The following is a 15,334-nucleotide window of genomic DNA, read 5'->3' on the forward strand; positions in this document are numbered from 1 at the left end:
AAAAGTTAGGATCCTCATGCATTTGTGGACAGAATATGAACATAGAAAAAAAGCTGAGATTAAAACCCACAGTTGTTGGGTTGAGGTAATGGACAATTAGATGGAAAGTAACTTAAAAGTATTATCATCTTTACCATTAAGTGGCTGTTTGTTTTGTTAATATTGAACAATTTCACATAACCCTTATGTTGGAACTTAAGTTTACATATTCACAATATGTGTGAGTTTTACATCCTAAAACTCATACAGTAAGTTAATGATTTATAAACAAATAGAATCAGTTTGATGGAATCCACAAGAATTCCTTGATGGTAAATCAGGAACATTCAATAGAGCAGTACGATGCTCCTGTAGCTGTGAAAGCAAGAAGCCTACAAATAATTTATAAAAATCTAGATAAAACAAAATTGATGTTTCAGGGAACTTTTTGTCATGACTAGCACATCTACTTTCCCGCAAAGAGGCTGAACATGCATTTTTGAATACATCCGTTGGTTATGTATCTGACATCCAACTACACCTTGGGAACTGGAGGCTGGGATGTTGATTGGGGGGAGTCAGGAAAATGGGAGCAGTGTTCCTCATGAAAGTCCTTGTTTGACTAAACAGGTTATGTCATGTTATTGTTATTTGTGCCTTTTTGGGCTATTGGTGGTGACAACCATGTTTGAGAGTTTGAGAACAGAGTTTTATTTAAATACATTAGTGGTAACAGTAGCATGCTACACCATAATTGGCCATAGAAGAATATCCTGATCTGAGCAGATCAGAGTTCAAACTCAACATAAAACTATTTAATTATTTACACAGGAGGGCCTTTGCAAAATACATTTTGAGAAACTAGCTAAAGGGGTATTGAGGGGACCTTAATGGAACATTAAAAGTGTGCTCTAACCACTAGGCAAACTGCATCCTATCTAGATCTTAAAGATAATGTTGTGGAATTTTCTTATCAAAGTGGGTAGAAGTTGACTCATAACAAGAGAAAATCCGGACTTTGTCTTTATAAGTTTTATTCAAAGGCATTCAGCGTTTGAATGACTCTGTCACCAAGCAAGTCAGTTGAACAGAGCCCCGAACGCTATTTTCACACAGTATTTATACCAGAACAAGACAGTGTTATCTCAACTGCAAAGAGTCAATGTTCTATGACCCCAACCCTTCTTGAGTTCGACAGTGACAAGCTTATCTAGGAACAGACCTAACTGCCCTAACTGACATTGTCCTAAAGATGGGTCTGAACTATCAAACTTCTGATAATGGCTTTACAGCTTCTTCCTCTAACACAGATGTTCTGAGGAGTAAAAAAGGTTATACACTGTGAAATGCTTACTGCAAGAATTTCCATCACAATAACTAAATAAACTTCTTTGATGCAGTTTGTTTATAATTTTAAAAATAATCTGATGTTTGAAATGTGGGTTGCACAAGCACATCTCTGAGTGCACATGCTGCCTGCTCCACTCCACTCTGTCCCAGGTTGGTGGTTATGCAACAGCTCACATTCTACTTTCTGGCATCCTGTGCACCACAGCATGTGCAGTGAAGATATGCTTGTTGCCATGCCATCCTCTAAAACTACCTACTTTGCAGTTATTAAAACATATCACCAGTTTTTAGCGCTCACTTTGATGTGCGAAACTGCAGACATGCCTCACTTACACAATTAATGTTTTATGTCAGACTATCAGTACAGAATCAAGAAATAAGATGTACACAGTCAATTTGATTATTTGACAACTTTCTGTTCTGTTTTCTACACGTGCATTTGTGCATTAATAAATGCAATAAATGCTATATCGTCAGTGTGGCTAGTGTGCCAGTATTGCTATTATACTTTTAACATCCAGCTCCCGTGTCTTTCACGTGTCCTCTCTGTGGGGAAAAGGCTCTTCATCTCCAACATAGCCGCAGTGGGTGTGGGTGTGCGCAAGTGCTGGGGAGTCTGTCATAAAATTGGACTAATGAGCATTAGTACATAAACTTTGAAAATGTAAAAAGAGATTGTGGGAGAGAAATGGAAAAGAGACAGTGATACAGAAATACAGATATTGAATTTATTGCAGCAGGAGAGGATATACTCCCCTGCCACAGAAGAAGACAGCACAATGTGCCCTTAAGACTATTACAGAATTCATTATCAAAAATTAATAATACCCAATTCACGTCCTACTGATGTAATAGGTTTCTTAATTATGATAATGTATTACCAGTCTATCAGTCAGACTGTTTATATATCAACATTTTTAAATGTAACCAATTCTAATTTTGTTGTAAATAATATTTTCTGGGGATAAACTCAAATACCATATTAAGTGAAGGCATCATAGGTTGAACTGATGACATAATTCTTTGACTAACTGATTTTAAAAGCAGATCCCTGTTTTAATGAGAACCATTCTGAAGTACATTACAAGGTGTGTATACACTTTCTCTTACTTACCTTACTTTATGAAAACACATGTAGGTCCACAAAACAGAAAAAAACAGTATCATGAATTTACATAATAGCCAATAAGCTATGGTCACTCATATTAGAATAGAACCTTACTAAGTTTAATGTAGTTTACAGAGTTTATCTTTCTGTGGCTGTAGCCCATCTGTGACAGTGGAACAATGGGTAGAGTCGCCACCTTGTAATAGGAAAGTTGTGGTTTTGATTCCAGCTTCCTCCTGTGATATACCGATGTGCCCCTAGGCTAAGTACTTAACTCGCAGCTGCCTATCACTCCTCATCAGAGTATGAATGCCTTAAAAAATGAAATAAAAATTCAGTCCATCTCCTCTAATGGTTGACATGTTGTGTATCTTTTTTGTCTTTGTCTTCTTTTGTCTTTTATCTCATAATTAGATTACACTGCTTTGCCACCAGCTGAACCTCAGTTATTTAACACCTTTGATAAGTCATCCATGTAGACATTAAAGAGAACATACGACAAAATATGAATGTTAGTCAACACACCCATTGCATCATTGTACCATGTAAATAAACTGGAATTACAATTTAGCCTAAAGATGTTCAACAATGAAACTAAAGTAACTTAAACTGCAAAGAGTCATTTCAGAGGTGCTCGATAGATACAGATGCAACTGGATCAGACTTTAAATTTGCTGTGGTTGTGCACAACTGCAACACTGGGGATGTCAAAGAGCAGTCGGCTATAAACTTTTATAAGCACATATAAGGTTACCCTCTGAACTGTGTTCAATTTTTGCTCCTCTTGAGTCTAAGATTCTTGAAATTTCTTCTCAAAGGTTCAAATACTGCCATTTAGCAGATAGCTATGACATACAGTATGTGTACTATATCCTTGAGCATTAGTGCCACATTACACCTAACACAGTCAACATTGAAGGTTACAAGAGTATCACATGAAGACTATTTTTAATACATACTTTCCCTTTGTGTTGAAAAACATCTCCAATCAGAGAACACAAAAGTGTAAAAAAATAAATAAATACTAAATGCCTATGCCAGACCAGTAGGTGGCAATATTAATGCTACATCAAAATACAAAAGAAGAATAATTTCTGCTTAAAATTCATTTTTTTTTAAACACACAAACTACCAAAATGGTTCCTACACAGTGTTGAAAAATTTGGGAAAGCATGAAAGCAGACTTTATTTCTTATTCCATTGTCTACATAAAAAAATAAATAAAATAAAATCGGAATTTCTAAGGAATGGGATTTTTAATATTTATTTATATAGAGATGGTGGCAATAATCTTTAGTTTGCCACATCTGAACTGAGTCTTTTGTCCAACTCAATGATTATTTTGGTTTTTGAATTACTGACAGGTTAAAACTCATTTAAAATAATAATTTAGAAAATCTCTAAATAATCTGGGAAAATGCCATTTGAGATGATAATGAATAAAGCAAGGCAAAACAAAGTTGGTGAAAAAATTGTTACTTAATATGTTTTAGATATTGGAGGACAATGTCACATAAAGGAAGCACTTTCCATAAAGTTTGTTTTTTATTAGAGATGTGGGGAAGTATGGAGAGTTTGCTTGAAGGAATTGAAGGTGCAGGAAGGCTTAGTTGGAGGTATATGAAAGACATTGCAAAGCTCAGTGGAGCAGTGATGCAAATTGCTTTTATTCTCTCACCTTTTCCCTTCTAAGTCCCTGATTTCAGAACCAGGAATGACCTTCCTGTGTGCATGCCTTTCTTTGCTCTAGCAATACATTTTCCTCTTTTAAATTGTTTTTCCATTAGATCCTTACTCTTCTCTCAGTTCTTTGAAAAAAAAAAAAAAAAAAAAAACCTTTACAGTTTGCTTCTCCATAGAGATCATTGTTGATATTGATAATTTATAGGATTTAACTTTTTTTCTATGGTCCTCTGAACTTACAAACAGGAATTTAATCCAAAATGAGCCTTCCTCTGGTACCCCTCTTGCTTCTATCATGAATGTTCCCCACTGGATCATCCCTCCCTGTATTTGGAATATCTTTGCTGGGAACAAATGTAATCTCTACACTGCTGAGTCACTTGTCCATGCTGCAGTTCATCAATCACCTTCTGCTCCACTTAGAACCCATCTTAGTACCAGCCCTTAAATTCCTTCTTAATATTGTACTTATACAAGCAGTAACAGGGTATGTGACGCATTAAATTTTCAAAAATGTATGAAGACCAATTAGAACCCTGAACCCAGACACCATTTGCCATTCTGGTCTACTGCCCCTAACCACATCATAAACAAGAATCAACAAATGTAATTCAATGACTAATCACAGTTTTGTGGCAAATGGTGAGGTAAATTTATCTATTATTAGGTGGATTTTGTCATATTGGTACACATTTTACAGTTTATCAAGTGACAGTCCCTTCTCTTTAAACAGAGAAGATCTGTTTGTTATATTGTCTCCTATGTTATGTTTATTTTCTTTTTTGCGAGGTGCACCTGAAGTGTCAGCCTGCAGGATGTACTAGGGCCCAGCGCCTCCTATCTATAAAAAAACTGCACTTCTATGTGTGAAAGTGGGGAGTTTGTGTTCTGCTCTGCTTCTGCCACCTGGTCCATGCTGAAGCCACGCCAGCCACTGTGGGCTGAATACTCGCCTGCCTTAGATTTTTGCAACTTCAACACCATGTAACATTACAGAGTTCATTCATGGTACGCATCCGCATGCATCTACATAAGGTAAACATATACACTGATTACACACACTGATTAACAATATTGTTTTGTTTTTGGCTCAATAAAGAGCTTAATTGGTTGCATCCGTGTCTCTGCTTGCTTTTGTTATGGCTAGAGGAGCCAAGCTGTAACAATCAAGTTACGTGCACAGTGTGCTCCGTGTACAGCTTTGTATGTCAAACAGCTTGTGCACTGCATTTAGTAAATTGATCGCAGTATACAGATGCTGCTGCAAGGGGTTTGTTTGATCCATTTACTTCAGTCAGTCATCAACCAATCAAACTTTATTTGCAGAAGACTTATCGGTGAACTTCACATAGGTATAAAACAAAGTGCTGTATAGAGGCAAAAAGCAGACTGACAGACATAAAAACACACCAAACAAAGTAAGCAAAACAAAAAACAGATGAAAAAACCTAACACATATACAAGACAAGAAACTGAATAAACCCAGAGACACAGTGACAAAAATCCTAAAAACCTACAACAAAAATAGTAAACAGTGGAATACAAATATCAAAGTATTAGTCAAGAAATGTAAAATAGTGGCAAAGACAATAAAATTAAACAGATACAAAATATAAAACTTCTTAACATTTTAAACATAACATAAGATGATGACCATAAGCACAATATACCATATAACACAATTTAAATCTAAACAAGTGAATCCATGCCATATTCAAAGATGATTCTTAAGGAAATTTAAAGTTTTATTTTTCTTTCCACCTGGAATTCTCAATAAAAATAGCAGTCATCTAAGAAAAACAAGATTAACCATTGTAATAACACATTGTTTTTTTTTTAAATTGGGGAAGTACTGCACATTCAATCTGTTTACTAAAACTATTTAGTGTTAGTACTGAGTTCATTATGTTTTAAGATATGTATTGGGACACCTCAATTCTGATAGTAATCACAATGTATTTTGTTGTAAATGGGCATTTCATTTGCTGACCTATTAATTAACCTAATTTATATGCCCATGCCTGACATATAACGTATAACAGTTCACACAAACACCCACATCTAAGGTGCACCAATCTCCAATTACCTCAGCATCCTTGTTTTTGGACTGTGAGAGGAAACCAGGAGTGTGACCCATATACAGAATGAAGACATGCAAGCTATACACAGAAAGGACACCTTTAATTTCTTCACATTGCAAATCAAATGTGGTCAGCTATACAATAAGTGTTTGCTTCTTTTGTGTGTCTTTTAGGTCTTGAAAATGAGGTCCCATGAGGACATTACTTTGGCCAAAGCTTTTAGACTGAGTACACTATTTGTCTGTTTCCTGTCAAAGCCATTTGCTTAGTTTACGCCTTGTTAAAAACAAGATAATGTATTTCAGCACAAAAAAATGTTGTTTGTTTACTTGTACTTTGTCTAACCTCCCTTTCCATTACATATCTGCTGTCATGCTTTTTCAGTGTCTCTTCCATCTTTCAGTACACATCCCTTTTCCCCTCTATATTCTTTTATCATTTATTTGGGCCTGAACATAGCTTTCAAGGAAACTCACTGAAGGTTAATTAAATTTAGAAAACAACCCCCTCCCCAGTCCCTATCCTTTACTTCTCCCAATGCAGACGTTCACAGCTTTGCCAGTTGGCAGTCTTGCAGCTAAACTGACTAGACTTTCTTAGAGTTGATTGGAGTATCTGCAGGCGTTTTGCGTCTCTGGAGATGAGTTGAGTGGAGTGGCAATTCAGTTCTGGAGGTCATGGTGTTATGGTAGTGGGGGCTATGTAGCTTTTCCAATAAGGCAGATTATTAGGGTGCTTTGAAACTTATTGGAAGACGGAGGCAGCCTAATGGAGTTTTCAATTCCAGTTGTCATTAATGTGAGATTTAGGGTTAGCTAGCCACAGAAACAGGGGGAAAGATTTAGTATGTTTTAGTAACAATGTTACTGTTACCACTTACTGTTCTGATAGAATACATTTAATGTCTTTTAATGTAGAGGTGGATGAAAGCAGTAGATTTATGCACAGTGTAGAAATATGTCTTTTTTGGATATTATGAAACTGCACTTGAACCTCTGAAGTTTTTTTCACATCAAAATCACAAATTCAGTGGGTTTTCTTTATTTTATATGACAGTCCAGCACCCACAGCATGATACTGCCACTACCATTTATGATCACAATGATGGATGGTGTGTTCAAGGTGATGTGCAGATTTAGTTTTAAATGGGATTTCTTAGACATTTATTTTAACATAAGCTGTCCCTGTGAAACTCTTCCATAGAAGGTAGATTTACTGACTGCATGTCATAGTTTTCATCTTTTTAACTCTTCCAGAGTTAGTATGGGGCTCTTTGATGCTTCTTTGACCAATTATTTCTTTGCCCAGCCTGAAGGCTTGGGTGGAAAGCCACCTATTACTAAGTCTGCAGGTTTGGTTTCACTTTCAGATAATGGATTGAGCAGGGTTTAAAGTTTGGGATATTTAAAGCTGGGGAACACTGCTTTCAATTTCTACACAACTTTATTTCTAACCTGTCTGTAACCTGTATGTGTTACTTGGTTTTCATGACCCTGATTGTATAGATTGCGTCCAGTAAATAATGTGTCCCTAACATAATTTTACTAAATTTGATAACTAAGTAAACACCATTAAGCCCCATTTCTCCAGAAAGATTTGGCTCTTTTTCAAAATATGTCCTTAAATGTTTTAACATTCCCTTAATAATATTTCTTTAAATATTATTCCAATAAATAAAGGCAGCTAATTAGACATCATTGATAATTAGTCATCCAGAAGTTTGTTTTTATTCAGCAGATCAATATTTAAAACATTATTTTATTAAAATAATATTTTATCTGATCTTGCATTGTGAATGGTTGTCTAAACGTTTGCTGATTATTGCATAAGTTGGTTCCAAGACTAACTTAACTTCATTTCAAATAACATTGCATGGTAATGTTGCATCACTCTTTTGATCATGGTTTCCAATCATCTTTAATCCACTTGTTTATATTGTACACAGCCCATTAGTCTTCATTATTCTTTAATTCTGCTTTGTAGTTTAGTTGAATTGTTTTAGCATAGTAAAGAGTTTGTTGATTGAAACATGTTTGACTTTGAGTTGACTTATTTTTGTTAATAAATTCTTGTATTTTAAGAAATTGTGTGAATTCATTCCATGTGTGTGTAGAGTTTATGCTGTGCAATAATGTCAGAGCTCGTCTCACACCTTTCTATTTTGTCCTAATACCATCGCCTTACTAGGCTGGTATTCACAGGACAACCCTTAACAGACCGAAATATTATTTGATAAAATATTAAAATATTAATATTAAATAATATTCTCAGATTCATAATCCCAACATGGGTGTAACGTAAAAAAAAAAAAAAAAGAAAAACAAAGGTTTAAGGGGTATGAACATTTTTATAAGACATTTTATCTGTATGTATTTGTGATATCACAAATCTAGCATTATGGAAGTCTGGAGAAGTCAGGGAAAACGTTTTATTATTTAAATAATTCCAAAAAGTGCAGAGCACTATATCTATATGGAGATAATACAATAATGTCCATATACATCTAAACATTTAAAGCAGATACTTAGAACAAAAAGATGTTATTGACAAACAGTTTTTGCATGTGTCTAAGTGAACTCCTTTGTTTTTGTCCACAGTTCTGTGACTTCAGATTTGATAGCTTGTATACACTATCCCCTTGAGCACGAACAACCTTGAAGAAGCAATATCTCCTCCTAGTAGGAGTGACTAGGAGTGACCTATAAGAGACACAGGGGGCCTTTGGGCCTTTTTTGTATGAGCATGTGCACTTGCCTGTTTGGTGGTGACGTACAAAGATAGTAAGATAATACAAAATCTGTGGAGATTGATTTATTCCTTCACTATCTGCCAAACTCACAAAAGCATAGTTAATTGAAGAAAAAAGTACCAGCAAATTTAGTATCAACACTTAAAAAATGTTTTTTGTACGTCACTTTTTTAACAACAGAATAATTAAGTAACAAAAACACTGGCTGGTGTAAAGTTTTGTAACTGTCAGTATTGTAAGAGCACTAAAAAGTCTTACCTAAAAATAACTTAAGGGAATTTGCAAGATCAAATTCTAATTGTGGTTACTTTGAATCTCAAAATGAATCAATTTATTTACTGTCTTTACCTGCATATCCTTGCAGGGTCACAGGGGGCTGGTGCTTACAGTATATCAAGCAATTATTGGTTAAGAGACTGGGTAGAACCTGGAAACATTGCCAAACCATCAGGGGGCAACACAGAGACACGCAAAACAAACAACCATGCATACATGCACACACACCCACTCCTAAGGGATCTATTATAATATTAACCCATTTATGGAATTTGTTGTGAAAGTCAGAAAAAATAAACAACCCTTGAAATGGCAGGAAAACTACATATACATGAAGCACTAGAACCTGAAAGATAAAATGCTAGATCCTCATTAACAACTGGACATCTACAGGACTAAATGGGGACACACACCAGTATAGCTGCTACACTTACTCTTAGTTTGGACTATAGATCAGAGGTGGGTAATTTCTTGGGGCCCAATTTCTTGAATTTTTAAAAGGGTTCTTGCTACAACACACCCAGTTCAAATGGTTAAATTATCTACTCAGTGTGTCTCCAAGTTATGCTGAAGCCTGCTAGTGATAGATTTATTGGAATCAGATGCATTAAAGCAGGGAAGCATTGGGAAGAATACAGGACTGAATTCAACAATAAAACTCTGCCATTTTTCCCAATTTGTATTATTAACACAGTGAAAATAAACACTAGGAGTTTTTATGTTCAAAGAGTCTTCCATATGTTTTTGATAGCACTGTTATGCTTTTTTCCTTATTTTGCTCTCTAAACATTGGACATTTTAAAATGAAAACCTGTAACTTTCATTGCTGTAAAATGTTACTTTATTCTGTAGAATACTAAAGAAGTGTCAGAAAAAAAGCCATAATTAGGGCCTAAAGCGAACGTTGTTCTCAACACTACCACATTAGCTGTGAGTGTAATTTTCAGCTGCTGCGAAAACCAATCCACACCTGCCATCTCTCGAGCTCAGATAGTATCAAGTGTGTGAATTTTCAGAATCACAGTTAATGCAGAAACTAGAACTGCAGTCCACTGACAGTCGAGGGTTTACACAAACTGTGAAAATCTGTGTGTTGGTGCCAAACAAGAGCCAGATTATGGTACCCATAAGTCCAATTATCAGATTGTAACAACAAGCTGGAATCATGTGAAAGACTATGTTCAAATAAAAAAACATGCACATCAATACATCTGACACAACCAATTATCTCACACAAATGTACATTTATATGTTTTGTTATATTGTTGTTGGTGTTATCAAACCCCTGATGAATATCAAACACCTTAGAAGTCATTATGGTTAGGTTTAGGTCTAATAATTGCACGCTTTTCAATTGCTCATTTAAAACTGCAGATCAAAAGAAAACAGAAAAAAACAGGAAACAAAAAATTATTAAATCATGAAGCCAAAGACTGAGAAACCTGTGGCTTCTTAGTCTACGGCTGCACACATTGGAATTGTCATAACATAAGACATTTCTTTCCGGTGACAGACATTTAGCCATGTTTTTCAGACTTAAATACAGCCAGCACTCACTGATATGGACTCATATAGTTATACTTGAGAAATAAACTTATAGAAAGACCACAATTGGTGAAAATTTATCTTGAACAACAATCTTCAATTAGCATGAAAAGGAAAGATTTAAAAGCATAACATTTCACATTTAGGGTACAGGACCATCCCTTTGCTAATCTCTTCTGTACCTGTAAACCTACCTGTACACTCCCTAACTACAGAAGTTACCCATGTTAAAACAACAAATACAGGGTACAGACACAACATGATGTCTTTAAGTTTTCAAGGTTAGGACACCAGCCAACTCAGTGACCATTAGAGGTAGGCACCAGCCCCCAGCAACCCAGAGTTGCAATGAGTGGTACACACAATGAATTAATGGATGTGCCTGTAATTTATTATTTTTAAGTTTAAAGTGACAACTAAAGTCCACAGAAAGACATTAAGCTCATTAGAAAGCACCGGTACTCAGCACTGAGAACAACATTAAACAAACTGAAAAGCCTTATGAACTCATGTTACAGTTAATGTCATTTAATGTCAGAGTCATAATCTTAACTCTAAGTCACAGCTATAAATGCAAGCAGATTTGGTATATACACAGTCTACATTAATAGTTATTGTCATCTTTTTGAATCATAACTTTTTGTTTAAAGACATACAAACGTCCTAATGTTCTATAATACTGATTTTCAGAAGGTTTACTGTTTATGTAAAAATGCATATCACTTTGAAGTTTGTATGGTCACTGCATGTGGTGTTAAAAAGGCAATATATCGTACTGTGTCAAACTGACTGTTATCTTGTTTAACAGTCACATGGTGGGTGAGTAATTTTGAACAATAGTTAACAGAAAAGCGTACACATTTACACTCAGACCTGAATAATTATAGTCAGCCTTGACTAAACAAATGTCCTTTCTGTCAGTGAAATAAAGATATTCATAAGTGTTCTTGTAACATTTTACGTTGGCCCAATCCAGTCATTGTTAACCCCTGTTTTCAATGACACACACATCCAAAAGCCCATTTCAGATCAGAGCTCCACAATAAACACAATGCACCGCATTTACAGATCACTTAGTTCTTCTGCATTTTTTAAGTTAAACTGGTAAGATCAAGGGTCATGTGTGCTTTCAGAGTAGGTAGATGGTATTTCTGAACTTAATGGGTATAAATTACAACTAGCAGTATTCAACAGAGAAATATCAGTTACATGTGAGGAATGCCCCCTATATCTAAAGGAAAATGCCCCACAGTGGACTGTGCTGGGAACCTCTGTAGGCTGTTCAAATGCATTTACAAGTCCTTCTCAAAATATTAGCATATTGTGATAAAGTTCATTATTTTCCATAATGTCATGATGAAAATTTAACATTCATATATTTTAGATTCATTGCACACTAACGGATATATTTCAGGTCTTTTATTGTCTTAATACAGATGATTTTGGCATACAGCTCATGAAAACCCAAAATTCCTATCTCACACAATTAGCATATTTAATCCGACCAATAAAAGAAAAGTGTTTTTAATACAAAAAACTTCAACCTTCAAATAATCATGTACAGTTATGCACTCAATACTTGGTCGGAAATCCTTTGGCAGAAATGACTGCTTCAATGCGGCGTGGCATGGAGGCAATCAGCCTGTGGCACTGCTGAGGTCTTATGGAGGCCCAGGATGCTTCAATACCGGCCTTTAGCTCATCCAGAGTGTTGGGTCTTGAGTCTCTCAATGTTCTCTTCACAATATCCCACAGATTCTCTATGGGGTTCAGGTCAGGAGAGTTGGCAGGCCAATTGAGCACAGTGATACCATGGTCAGTAAACCATTTACCAGTGGTTTTGGCACTGTGAGCAGGTGCCAGGTCGTGCTGAAAAACGAAATCTTCATCTCCATAAAACTTTTCAGCAGATGGAAGCATGAAGTGCTCCCAAATCTCCTGATAGCTAGCTGCATTGACCCTGCCCTTGATAAAACACAGTGGACCAACACCAGCAGCTGACACGGCACCCCAGACCATCACTGACTGTGGGTACTTGACACTGGACTTCTGGCATTTTGGCATTTCCTTCTCCCCAGTCTTCCTCCAGACTCTGGCACCTTGATTTCCGAATGACATGCAGAATTTGCTTTCATCCGAAAAAGGTACTTTGGACCACTGAGCAACAGTCCAGTGCTGCTTCTCTGTAGCCCAGGTCAGCAGCTTCTGCCGCTGGTTCTGGTTCAAAAGTGGCTTGACCTGGGGAATGCGGCACCTGTAGCCCATTTCCTGCACATGCCTGTGCACGGTGGCTCTGGATGTTTCTACTCCAGACTCAGTCCACTGCTTCCGCAGGTCCCCAAGGTCTGGAATCGGCCCTTCTCCACAATCTTCCTCAAGGTCCGGTCACCTCTTCTCGTTGTGCAGCGTTTTCTGCCACACTTTTCCCTTCCCACAGACTTCCCACTGAGGTGCCTTGATACAGCACTCTGGGAACAGCCTATTCGTTCAGAAATTTCTTTCTGTGTCTTACCCTCTTGCTTGAGGGTGTCAATAGTGGCCTTCTGGACAGCAGTCAGGTCGGCAGTCTTACCCATGATTGGGGTTTTGAGTGATGAACCAGGCTGGGACTTTTAAAGGCCTCAGGAATCATTTGCAGGTGTTTAGAGTTAACTCGTTGATTCAGATGATTAGGTTCATAGCTCATTTAGAGACCCTTTTAATGATATGCTAATTTTGTGAGATAGAAATTTTGGGTTTTCATGAGCTGTATGCCAAAATCATCCGTATTAAGACAATAAAAGACCTGAAATATTTCAATTAGTGTGCAATGAATCTAAAATATATGACTGTTAAATTTTCATCATTACATTATGGAAAATAATGAACTTTATTACAATATGCTAATATTTTGAGAAGGACCTGTACTGTTTTAAATACAAGCAAATTTGATGGCCATTAAAACCTACTTCTTGAAGTTCTATACACAATTCTTGAGCTAATCTGATGTCCACAGAGTCAATAGCTATAGTTCTTATTTATAAGTTTATAGATATTGACTCTGTATAAAGTACACAAAATTGTTGCAACAAACCCACTCTGTGATTTTACATGGCTTTCCAGTTCATCACTGAGTTTTTTTTTTTTTTTTTTATTCCTAACCTCTTCCATTTGTTATAATACCAATAACAAGTAACTTTGTAATTTTTTGTAGTCCAAAAAGTTTGTAAATTGATTTAACGTACAGGTGGCATCCTATCATGGTACCCCACAGGAATGTATTGAGCTTTTGAGGCCCACCAATATTTGTTCAAATGATAAAAGGAGTCCATAAAACTCCAATGATTTGGATGTGTGTTTGAACACTTTTGGCAATATTTTGTATTTCTTACATCAGACACACAGTAGATCATGGATTACTTCTGCTCTGTGTACAGAATTGTGGTGCTTGTCTATGCTGTTTGATAGACTATGTGACAGTTCTGTAGTTCTGTATTCTCTCTTACAGTCACTAATAGTAACTATACATTAACATCCTTTAATCAATAAGCTGTAGTCCTTGAGACATGGCCACTGTGTCAAGGAAGCTAATTCTTTTGATTTTACGCAGACTTGGAAAAAACACAAAACTGCATTATACTCCTCCAAATGTTTTCTATGCCATCTCATCTTAATAAATCTGAATGCACAATTTCCATCCTAAATAATAAAACAGGAGCAGTAATTTGCAGAAGTGTGAACTTGACTTAAGTGACTTAGAATCAAGTCGGACTTCAGTAACAAATTGAATGACTTTTGACCCAACCTGAGAAAATCATAAGACTTGGACTCGATTTTGACTTTCAAACCAATGACTCGTGACTTCACTATGACATGAACCTTTTTAACTTAAAAAGAACTGATATCCTCTACCAAACAGAAAATTAGTTTTAACAGGAAAGTGCCGGGAGCACAACAATGGAACTGTGCCAAGCGTGTGATCCAGCCTCCTGCATGCCTCTGGCTATTTGCCAATATTTCCCCCTGCTACTGCAACAAGCAAGCTGAATCAACTGTGCAGTTTACCTGCCTTTTCTGCATTCTACAAGGCAGCAAAGTACCCAAAAAGGGTGGTGTGGTGCTCTATTCCAGCACAATCAAAGAGGTCTGTATAAAGATGGAACATTTTTAAAAAGGAAGCCAAGAAGAAGTCTTGATATTTTCTCTGAAGACATTAAGACTTGTCAAAGAAATGTTTTTCTAAAAAAAGAAAATAAAAAAGAAAGCAAAACATATGTTTTAATATCCCCTCCTCCTATCCATGCCAAGCAGGTGAGTCATTAAGAGAAAATGTGTTCTTTATATTTTATATTAAGGTTGAATTAATATTTTACAAAAACAATGCTCACACTGCTTCAGTGTTATAGTTTAGGTTTAATGACACTATTATGCTAAAAATCTATTTGGCTCTCTTTTTTTTCATTAAGATTTGTAAGATACAAACTGCCTGTTTAAAAGAAACAAAATAATAAGATCCCCTCTGTAATTTGTCACTTATACAGGTCCTTCTCAAAATATTAGCATATTGTGATCAAGTTCATTATT

General features: G+C 36.1%; 1 protein-coding gene across 2 annotated transcripts in view; it reads right to left on the reverse strand.

Annotated features, from left to right (window-relative positions):
* The window catches only part of LOC124876343 (gamma-aminobutyric acid receptor subunit beta-2-like), a 99,555-nt gene that overhangs the window by 60,276 nt on the left and 23,945 nt on the right, over positions 1–15,334 (reverse strand). For both annotated transcript variants that reach the window (XM_047379014.1, XM_047379013.1), the window contains one exon: positions 1,838–1,945. In XM_047379014.1, coding sequence (XP_047234970.1) covers positions 1,838–1,945 — 108 coding nt within the window. The remainder of the gene's footprint in view (positions 1–1,837; positions 1,946–15,334) is intronic.

This window comes from Girardinichthys multiradiatus, chromosome 11 (genome assembly GCF_021462225.1).
Source record: "Girardinichthys multiradiatus isolate DD_20200921_A chromosome 11, DD_fGirMul_XY1, whole genome shotgun sequence".
Taxonomy (NCBI): domain Eukaryota; kingdom Metazoa; phylum Chordata; class Actinopteri; order Cyprinodontiformes; family Goodeidae; genus Girardinichthys; species Girardinichthys multiradiatus.